Source organism: Chrysochloris asiatica, unplaced genomic scaffold, assembly GCF_000296735.1.
Source record: "Chrysochloris asiatica unplaced genomic scaffold, ChrAsi1.0 scaffold00061, whole genome shotgun sequence".
NCBI lineage: Eukaryota > Metazoa > Chordata > Mammalia > Afrosoricida > Chrysochloridae > Chrysochloris > Chrysochloris asiatica.
Window position 1 is genome coordinate 12882128 of NW_006408579.1, and position 11739 is coordinate 12893866.

The following is an 11739-nucleotide window of genomic DNA, read 5'->3' on the forward strand; positions in this document are numbered from 1 at the left end:
AGGCATTGTCAATTTTTGCATGTTGATGCCAGAGGAAACGTTCAAAGCTGACCATCCATTCCTTTTCTTTATCCGGCACAATCCCTCAAAGAGCAACCTGTTTTATGGCCGATTTTCATCCCCTTAGAGTCTGTGGAAATATAGGATCAGGCCTGCATCTTCAGTACTGGGGTTTTTAATGGTAATCATTTTCATTTATTTTCATCAACTGAAGTTCTCTCCAGAAGCAAGTCTTTAATTTTCTTTGTAAATTCATCCCTTTTGACTGAACATTTGTTATCTGTTTTTTTTGTTGTTGTTGTTTATGTGGGGAAATGCCAGTGATTGATGTTTACGTTAGAAACACTGAGTAAAAAAATAAACAAATAAAAATGAAAAAAAAAAAAGAAGATGGAAGGAATACACAAAGTCACTGTACCAAAATGGTTGACGTCCAACCATTTCAAGAGTTAACATATAATCAAGAGCTTCAAAGCTGAAGGAAAAAGTCCAAGATGCACTGAAGGCATCGGCAAAGAACAAGGCTCTGGGAATTGATGGATAGACATTGAAATCTTTCATCAAACTGATACAGCACTGGAGGCACTCATTCATCTATGCCTAGACATTTGGAAGATAGCTACCTGACAAACTAATTTGAAGAGATCAATATTGGTGCCTATTTGGAAGGATGATAATCTATAGCATGCAAAAATCATTGGAAAATATCAATATCACATACAAGTAAAATTTTGCTAAAGAAAATTTAAAAATGATTGCAACAGTACATTGAAAGGGAACTGCCTGAGGTTCAAGCTGGATTCAGATGAAAACATGGAATGAGGGATATAACTGATGTCAGCTGGATCTTGGCTGAAAGCAAAGAATATCAGAAAGATGCTTACCTGTACTTTATTGACTATACAAAGGCTCTGGATTGTGTAGATCACATCAAGCTATGGAGAACTTTGCAAAGTATATATATTCCAGAATACTTCATTGTGCTTATTAGGAACCTGTACATAGACCAAGAGGCAGTCATTGGAACAGAACAAGGGGGCACTGAATGGTTTAAACCAGGAAAGGTGTGCATCAGGGTTGTATTCTTTCACCATACTTATTCAATCTGTATGCTGAGCAAATAATCAGAGAAGCTGAATTACAGGAAGAAGAACGTGGCATCAAGATTGGAGGAAAACTGATTAACAACCGTGATATACAGATGATACAACCTTACTTGCTGAAACAAAGGGGACCTAAAATACTTACTGATGAAGATCAAAGACGAGAGTCTTCAGTATGGGCTACATCTCAATATAAAGAGAGCAGAAGTCCTCATCACTGAACCAATAAGTAGCATTATGATAGATGAAGAAAATATTGATGTTGTCAAAGACTTCATTTTGCTTGGATCAACCATCAACACTCAAGCAGTAACCAAGAACTCAAATGACATATTACATTAGGCACATCTGCTGAACAAGACCTCTCTATAGGGTTTCTGAGAAGCACTTGGTAGGTCTGAATTACAACCTTGTTGTTCGTAGTCTAGCATGCATCCTACATCGCCACACTAGGACTCCTTTATTAAGTCTTAACTAGGACAAAGACAAGACAAATCATCGGATGAGGGAGAACATTAACATGAAGCCATAATGGTGCCCAAAGGATTCATGGCCATGTTGCTTATTCTAGAACATAGAAAACAAAAGAAATTGGTCACAAAATCATGATCGGTGGCTGGCCAATTGGTCACTGTCACAGGCAAGACTATGGAATGGAAAAGGCAGCCAAGATTGGCTATATACAGTATTGCAGTTTAGAAAAGTTTACAGGATTAGTTCAGGCCCCACCCTCTATCTCTGCCCCATGATTGGGGTATGACTTAGAACCATATAGTCCTGATACCCCAATTTCTATTAAGGGCATTCCCAGGCAGGTTCCTGAGGACAAGACTGCCCCTCCCTAGACTGGCTAGGAGAGTCCTAGTAATCCATTTTCAAACACACTACTTGAGGACAAACCTTTTTATCCTGCTGGTTAATAGAAAAAATTCAATGGAGGTTGAATTTATGTCAAGACTGAAAATAGAGTGGGCTCCTACTGTAAAACAAAATCTCTAGAAAACCAAGTGCTTAGAATTTAAACTTCAATATATCCCCTCTTCTGATCACGGATTGTATTAAAATCTTTGATCACTCTTAGGTTGGTGTGCTTTATTCTGCACAGACTACTTGTTGGCCCCTTTAGATGGCCGCTTGTTCTTTTATTTAAGGTTGAACTTTCATAAACTCGCATATTTAGTTTCTTTTTTTCCTAAATCCCATCTGACATTTCTAGTCTTTAACTCTGGATATCTGGGTCCACATATAATATAATTAGTTGTGAAGTATAGGTTAAGTAATGAAACATGTATATATAAAATCTGACTATTATTTCTTAATCTAAAAAAATTATTTCAGCTCCTGAAAAAATGTTATTCCATTGTCTTTTGTTTTTTATTTAAAAGTTGCCTGCACATTTTAGTTGTTCCATTGAATGTAAGAAATCCTGGTGTGGCGCTGTAGGAGAAGCACTCGACCAAAAGGTTGGCAGTTCAAACCCACCAGCTGCCCCTTGGAAATGCTATACATGGTTGCTATTGGTCGAAGGCACTTAACAGCAACAACAATAGTTGAATGTAATGTGTCATTCTTCTCTAGCAGATTTTTAAAACAGTTTCTGTATCTCTGATTTCATACAGTTCTATGGTTTCCTTAGTATTTGGCCTTGAGGCTTATAGTGTTTCCAGAAAGGATAGCTTGATGTTCTTTGGCCAGTCTGGGGAAATTTCTTAGCTGCTATCTCTTCATATATTGTTTTTGCTCTGTTCTCTTTTCTTCTTTTCCTAGGATAGGTTTTTTATTTCCCCGTCTGCTTGTGGAAAAATGTACTGAAGTGTTCACTGTGAAACTAACACAATCCCATCCAAATTAGATGTGTGTGCATGTTTTATTGGGTGAATCTAAACATTGATTTCCCTTCTGAGACTCTTCTGCTTCTGGCCCCAAGTTCTAGTGAGAGGTCCAGGTCACACTGGGATCCTAAATATAGTTACTGTTCCTGAAGTCTCATTTTTGCCTCAGAAAATTAATATGTTTCAGTGAAGCTGAGTCCGTTCCTGTGAGCCATCTCCCACCCTGAGCAATTCTTGTGTTCCTAAGCTTCAGGATTTTCACTGACAGGAGGTCAGAGCCACAGAAGGGTGGGCAGCAGGCAGGAACTTTCTGTCTTTTTTTCACTGATTTGTAGGAGTGCTTTATATGTTTTATATATATATACACACACATATATATAGGAGTCATGGTGTGGTGCTTTAGGATAAAGCACTGGATCACAAGGTCAGCTTGAACTGCAAGGTCTGTGGTTCAAAGCCACTAGCCGCTCCTTGGAAACCCCATACAGGGTTGCTATGAGTCAGAACCAACTCAGCAGGACTTGACAACAATGTACATACATATATATAATATACACTATATATGTGTGTGTAATTATTGTTACGTACCATCAAGTTAATTCCATGTATAATGTACACATATATAATATACATTATTACATAATGTATATGTTTTATATATATATGTGTATGTACATTGTTGTTAAGTGCCATTGAATTGGTCTGACTCATAGCAAACTTGTATAGGGTTCCAAGGAACAGCTGGTGGGTTTGAACTGCCAGCCTTGTGATTAGCAGTCCATTGCTTATCCTATAGTACCACAGTGGATAATTTCCATTTAGAGTGCTAATCTGTAAGGATGGAAGCTGGATTGAACACAGGAAGAGCAGACAGGTAAAGAGACAAAGGCCACCCTGAACCCTGCTTACCGGAGCTGAAAGTGCTTGATCTTGGTGACCAGCAGTTTGTACTGGGCACCAAGTGGTGCCATGGATGCTACATCTACAAATATCAGTTGCTCCAAAGGTCCTGTTTCATTGGTTACTTCCAAGGGACATAAAGTGCGGCTTACTTCCTGATAGTTGTAGCTCGTCTGATATCTGTAGCAGCCATTGGCAGGGGAAAAAAAATCAAGAGCAAGAAAGAGACACAATGAACAAGTAGACAGAGGAGCCGATCTCATTTCACTTCTCCCCAAATTTGTTTCTAAGACCTATGTTTTTCATTTCAGACTGGCCATGTAGACAGCAATTTTAGAATTTGTGGTATCAGAGCAGGGCTGTGTGTCATAATAGCAGGGACATGAGGATTGTGCCGTGCTGACCAATTCCCTTAAGCAGTGTCTACATTACACTAAAACATCCTGAAAACTCAATGAGAAACAATATCAAAATTTGAGAGCAAAATTGCATTGATTAAATAGTCAGTTGACTGTGTTTTTCTACTATTCAAATTTTGCTAAAATGGGGTATAAAGAAAATGTCACAATCCAAGTGAAGGCTATTGAAGTTGCACTTCAATCTTCAAATTCTTCAACCTTTAGAAATCAGTTCACATCATACTATGTGCCCATGTCTGTATATCCTCTGGGCCTTTTCTTATTAGTGCAATAGAGCCTGTACTGTCTTCCCTCATGAAAAGATCAACTCCAGAAGGCAGTGACTTTGTACTTTTTCCCTACAGCTGGGTCCTCACCACACCTACCACTTCCTGGTGTTCAGTGAATGTTATTGAATGAAGAATGCATGCATTCTGTAAGTCCTCGGTAGATGGATCATTATCTCACCAGAGATACAGAACATTCTGGAGAGAAATGAATAGGGGAAAAGTTCTTCTAGGTATTACAAATCTATGCAGAGAGCTTATCTGAAATTGAAAGAAGATGGAAACTGAACAGAGCTAAAAACATTGGAGCAGGCACCATAAAACATAGCTTGCACTAACCAACAACAACAAAACCTAGATCCCATAGTCTTGATTCTGACCTATGGAAACCCCATGTACGTTAGAGCAGAACTCTTCTCTATAGGGGTTTCTATAGCTGATTTTTCAGAAGTAGATCGACAGACCCTTCTTCAGGATTAGAACCTTAACTTTCTGGTTAACAGCCAGAAATTAATCATTTGCACTATCCTGGGATGTTTGTTTACACTTAGTATGTGTAAAGTATCAACAGTTCACATGTCTGATCTCTCCTTTCACCAGGGAAAAGACCCTTAAGTTCTAGGATATTGAAGGAAATTAAATGTTGTGACATTGTGATCTGGGGAAAGACCTACTTACAGTCCTTGGAAGAGCAGAGGAACCTGCCAGGACAGCACCCCTTTCTGCTGGCGAACCACAACAAGGACTGGGAAATCGAGGTTCTCAGAGGAGCTGTTCACATACACCCGCACTGCATTCACCTGTAAGGCAGGACAAAGACAGAGGCAATGAAAACACACACTCAAACCACAAAATAGCTGCCATCTAAGACTCAGAAGGAGTCCTGGTGTAGTGCTGTGGGTTAATGTACCAGACTGCAAAGCTATTTGAACTGCAAGGTTGGCTGTTCAAGCTTGCCAGCTGCTCCTTAGAAACCCTATACAGGGTCACTATGGGTCGGAACTGACTTGACAGCACTATAACAACAACAGCAAGGGTCAGAAAAGAGCCTTAATTTTTTACTCTTCTTCTCACAATACATAAATGCCCCAGCTTTCTTTCCTTATTCATTTAGTAACCTGAGTGAGTCTCAACTTTGATTGTGTACTGAAATCAACATGGAGATTAAAAAAACAGTGATGTGTGAATCCAGTTCTCAAGAAACTTTGATTTAATTGGTCTTGAGTGAAGTCGAATTATGGCTACAAATGTCAGGCTGAGGATTTTAACTGGGCAGTCAGCATAAAATCTGAAAAATGTGTCCAGAACAGAAAAAGGAGGAAATGGATGTGCTTTTTTTCTCCTTTGAATAGAATGCTAAAAATACAAATGTTTAAAAAAGCAAGAAAGACTTATATGAACCTTGGTTGTTGTTGTTGTTAAGTGCCATTGAGTTGGTTATAACTTATAGTGATCCTGTATGGGGTTTCTGAGGAAACCCTTAATAGATGACAGAAAAGTTTTGATTTGGGTTTGGCAAATGATTCCGTACTTCAAACCAAAATGATATTGCAACATCTAATTAAAGACTAACAGATGGCTTGATGCCTCCACCACCACCAACCCATGAGCCCCCGTAGCGACAGATACTACAAATGTTGACTATTTTCCTCTTTGTCCTGCTCCAAGGTATAAATTAATTCCTGACACAAGATGTTTTTTCAATATCAGCAGCTCCATCAACTCTACCACATATTAAAAATGCAAACAGATGAAACAGAGCAGCATGAACATCATATATTACCATTTGGCACTTTTATATCATTCTCCTTGATCAAACTACTGCTTTGCTTTTCCACTGTTAAAACAGTCCAAGAGTAATTTATTAATTTGAGACAAAGTGCATGCTCATTAAGGGAAGGGTTACTTTGTGCCTGTACGCTGAATGTTTCTACGGGAATTATTTTACAACTAACAATTGTCTAAATCTCTAGTGCAGGCCTCTTTCCTAAACTCTGGATGTTCCAAAGTCCCCTCAAACGCAATGTCTGAAATTGAATACATCAACCCTTTGTTCCTAACTTTAGCTTCTTCTGAATTCTCTTGCTTGGTGGATGGTGCCACCATGCAACCATCCATCCAAGTCTAACACCTAAAATTGTCCTTTATTGCTACTTATTTAGGTCTCTTAATAGGTCAAGTTCTAGTGCTTCTATCTCTTTAGTTCAGTCCACATCCAAGCCTCCACTCCACCTCTATGAACAATTCCATAGTTCAATCAAAAGGTCATCACTGTGACCTTTCTTGGCAGTCCCTATTTAATCTTCTTCCTACCTCTAGGCCGCCTAAAATACCAATTTCATCTTAAAAGGTCTTGAGTGGCTCTAGGAACATCCAGATTTACCCCCAAAGTTAAGATAATACTTAACCCTCATGCATTTATCATCCACATTTAATAATTAGTAACAAATGTGTGGTTTTATTTTATTTATGTTCCTATTTCCCACTCTTCCTCACTACTGCTGTTTTTAGGTAGGTCATTTAAAGTGTCCTAGAGAACACATTAGTCTCGCTCAAACCCACTATAGTCAGAACAGATAAGACCTAAAAAAAACTGTGAAATGGACACGGTTCATCTTGTGCTTGCCTGGTTCCCTTTCATTATCTAGGATGCAAACTCTTACACCCTTCTTAGATTATTGGTGTCAGAGGGGATTTCACTAAATTGTTTTGTACTTTGCTCTAAGGCAGTGATTCTTAGATATTAGTGTGCTTTTTTTAAAAATTAAATAATTTTATTAAATAATTTAATTTGTATTTTATTAAATAATTCAAACCCCTCATGCACACCCCCAGAATTTCTGATAAATCAGACCAGGAACGGGGCTTAGGAATACAAGTTTTTAACAAGCACTCTGGTACTTATGATTTACGCAAGGCTTGGGGCCACCAAGTGAATTTCTCCATTGTTGTTAAGTGCCCTCAAGTTGGTGCTGACTCATAGTGACCCTGTTTAGGGTTTCCAAGGAGGGGTTGGTGAGTTTGAACCACCGACCTGTGGCTCAAACCGACCTTGAAGTCTTGTGCATTATCCTACAGCGCCATGTCACCAATTTATTAACTGCCCAGTATTATGAAATGTACAACTATGGAATCACTGATAGTGTTAGCACATCTGGAAGCTGGAGTTTGGTAAGGGTGAAACTGGGTAGGCAGAGATGCAGTCTGCTAGGGAGGATTAGGGCAGAGGACTGACATGTTTATCTCCATACCCTAGTCCATTCCTGGTCTGACTCTTGCAATCTGCTTACTTTTTTTACTTTAGTGATCTTTCTAACTACAATAAAAACAAATTCAGAGATATCAGCATTATAAGTTGCAAAAAAATCAGTGTTACCAAAGTGTATAGAAGACAGTAGGCAGTTTTTCTAGATGAACAGATAATGGATTATCCCCAGGATAGGAAAGAGCCCTGTTCAAAATTAGATTTGCCTTTCCAGAGGCTAATGTGCAGCAGAGATAATAGGGTTACTTTTGTGCAGTTAAGACAGCTGTGTAAAGGCAAAATGAAATGAAGAACATAGTACTGACCAGGCATAATGACACTGACATCTTGTAACAGACCATTGTTAATAGCCAGGATGTTCCATCTTGTTATTTCTTTCTATTGTTATGACAACAAATCTATATAATTTTATTTTATAGATTTTTTTTCTTGCTATGTTTAATACACAAGCGAATTACATTACAGCTAAGAGAGAATTATTTAAGTACTTCCACCTGATATTAGATAGATCACTATCTAATTATAAAAGGTCTTAAAGCTCAGACAGAAACTCCCTTTTAAATTTTTTAGAATGTGCCAGTTGGGAATCGTTCAAAATATATCTCTGTTATATAAAAAGGATGAAAATGAATTGAATTCAAGTCTACAATCATGAGACTGTAGACTCTATTCGTTACAACACCAGATTAAGAATCAGAGATTATTGGTTTCTATTATTACGTGCACTATTGTTTTCCTGTGTGATCTTGACAAACCGACACCTCTTTAAAATCAGCTAATAGTTATTTTTCCTAATGTGCAACTGTTCACTATATATGCAGGTATGTAGATCTTTCCCTCATTTCTTCCTATACTCTCCCTCCCTCCATCAAACATTCACTGAGGGTCTACCCTGAGTACAGATTTACGGTAGGTGGTGGAGAAAGACTGAAGGAAACCCTGTCCTTACGGAGCGAGTCAGAGGAACACACAGAAAACCCACCTGTAAGAGTATAATATGATGAGCGTCGTGATAGCAATGCAAATAAATGCTGTGGGCACACAGAAGAGACAGTGGCTCCATATGTGGGGGAGCCAACGGAAGCAACACAGAGGCTGGGCAGTCATCTCCTAAATTATAGTAAAATTGAGCTCTCCCACATAGGTCTTGCCATATTCTGCTCAGTGTACCAGATCTTGACTTACAGTATTAATGAAACATACATCTTCTCAGAGAGATCATTAAGTACAACTTTCTAATTTACAGATGAGGAACGTGAGACACAAAGATGTGTGACTCTCTGAAGAATATTTAGCTATAGAAAAATCATGAGTTGAACCCAAGTTTCCTGCATCCAGAGCCCCACACAACACTTGGTCAGAACATGCCTGTATCACTGTGTTGAATCACTGGCTTCAATGAACACAACTATGACATAGGGCTCTCCTCTTATTTCAGCACAAGAAGTTATATAATAAATCAAAGGAAACTATAAGCTACAGATTAAGAGATAATATTTGTACATATACAACCAAAAATATTGTTAGTGCTGTAGAAATGGTTTCATCTCATAGTGACTCTCTATAGGGTTTCTGAGGACCTGTTTATGGGTTTGAACCACCAACCTTTGGTTTAGCAGCCCAGTACTTATCTATCATAGAGCATCATATCAGGACTCTGAAAAACTAAAGACAATTCAACTGAACAAATGGACAAAGGAAGTAAGGGAGTAAGAATGGCAAAGCACATGTGAAAAGATGTTCAGCACTTTCTATCTGTTCGAAAAATGAAGCCTCAAAAGTATGACAATATCTGAACGGATTCGATGGCACTTAACACTTAACAACAATAGCAAAGAATGTACAGAAATAAGAATCCTAATATATTACTTTGGTATCACCACTTTGAAGAGGAATTTGGCAATATTGGCACTGCAGGATAATGCACTGGACTGCAGAGTCAGTTTGAACCACAAGGTCTGTGGTTCAAATTCACCAGTTGTTCTTTGGAAACCCTAGACAAAGTTGCCATGAGTTGTAATCAACTCAGTGGAACTGTGGAATCAACTCAATGGCACTGTGGGATACGCACTGGACCTCAAGGCCTGTTTGAACTGCAAGGTTGGAAGTTCAAACTCACCAGTCACTCCTTGGAAACCCTATACAGGGCTGCTATGAGTTGGAACTGACTCAGTGGCACTTAACAACAATAACAATCTAAGGGTCACAGTCTCAGGGGTTCCACCAGTCTCTAGCAGACCAGCAAGTCTGGTCTTTATGGTGATTTTGAATTTTGTTCTACATTTTTCTCCCACTCTATCTGGGACCTTCAGAGGGGTCAGCAGTGGTAGCTGGACACAGAGTCTCAGGGTAATGGAGGTTGTAGTTTATGTGGTTCATTAGTCCTTTGGGATAATTGTTTCCTTGAGTCTTCAATTTTCTTTTATCTTCTTTCCTCCAAATGGGGAGTGAACAATAGTTGTATCTTAGATGGCTGCTTGCTGCCTTTTCACTACCCACCACAGTAGAGTGTAGAACATTGTCTTTGTAACTCTATTATGTCAATTGACTTAGGTATCTCCTAAAACTATGGTCCTAAGCCTCCAAGTCCTGTGACTTCATTTCATGTTGTGTGTCTATGGCTAAGAAGTTTTCATAACTTTGCCTTCTGTTTGCTCTACTATATAAATGGATATATGTATAGCACATCTAAACATGTACGTAGAAATACCCTCTGCCAAAAGTATAGCGATGAGTATAGTCCTGTTCACCTACCTATACTTGTTCAGCTTGCATGTCTGCCTATGTATTCACTCGTAGTGACCCTATGCACAATAGAAAGAAATACTGCCCAGTCGTGAGCCAATCTTACAACAGGCTTGTGATCATTGCTGCTGCCGCCATTGTACTACTATATCGTGTTGGATATGGTAGTATCGTCTTCTTTTTCCCTGACCCGCCACTTTACCTAGCATGATGTCCTTTTCCAGGGACTTGTCCCTTCTGATAACATGTCTGAAGAACGAGAAATGACATCTTGCCATCCTCTCTTCTAAGGAGAATTCTGGAGGTGGATCAAACCCAGCAGCCACTCCTAGGGACAAAGGTGAGGCTGTCTGCTCCCATAAAAATGTACAGTTTCAGAATGGACTCAATGGCAGTGGGTTTGGTTTTTGGATTTTCCTGTGCAAGTCATTGTTCTGGATGCATGGGAGACACTAGAAAGCAGTGTAGACATGACCACTACCTGCAGTAAGATCACAGGTTTCCACATGGGATGCCAATTAAATGAACAATTACATGAATAAACGTTCAAGTTCCAGTGGGAGGACATGGCCCATGGTTTTTTTGTGGGGGAAATATTTCCCTAAAAGATGAGTAGGAATTTAACAGAAAATGTGGAGGTGGGGTAAGGGAAATGTTCACATTAAAGGAATATATAACTCAACCAATAGGAGATCGAAATCTTGATATATGTTACAATATGGACAGAGGCTGAAGACATTATGTTGATTGAAATAAGTCAATCACAAAAGGGCAAATATTGCCTGACATTGTATTAAAAAAAAAAAAAGGACAAGAGGTGTGGCTTGATGGCAGCTAGGGTGGAGGTGCAGTGAAGTTCACCAGGGCAGAGCTCCAAAACTCAGAACCACAGAGATAGGAATATTTAAAAGGTTCGAAGGCTTATAGCTAGGGGAACTTGTAGCAAAATCAAGAAATCATGTAACTTTCGAATCTGCCTACCCGAACCGACAACTTGGGTGAGACCAAACAGCAAGATCAAGCGGGGGAGTAGACACACCACAGAAAAACACTGCAGGGACCTCAGAGCAAAGGTGGACAATATGCTTTGTCGGTTTTGCTTTGTTCTGATTTTTTTTTTGTATCTGTTCATTGGCACACCCGCCCCACTGTTTGCGTACCTCCATTCTGATGACTACAGGGTGTGCCTGAGCAAGTAGGCACCCACCA

At 39.2% G+C, this 11739-nt stretch overlaps 1 protein-coding gene and 1 pseudogene across 1 annotated transcript in view; one reads left to right on the forward strand and one right to left on the reverse strand.

Annotated features, from left to right (window-relative positions):
* LOC102822323 overlaps nt 1-127 on the forward strand; it is a 13099-nt pseudogene extending 12972 nt beyond the window's left edge.
* The window catches only part of SIDT1 (SID1 transmembrane family, member 1), a 229363-nt gene that overhangs the window by 158919 nt on the left and 58705 nt on the right, over nt 1-11739 (reverse strand). The window contains exons 2-3 of the mRNA XM_006864177.1: nt 5199-5320; nt 3845-4015 (exon numbers count right to left, since the gene is read on the reverse strand). Coding sequence (XP_006864239.1) covers nt 3845-4015; nt 5199-5320 — 293 coding nt within the window. The remainder of the gene's footprint in view (nt 1-3844; nt 4016-5198; nt 5321-11739) is intronic.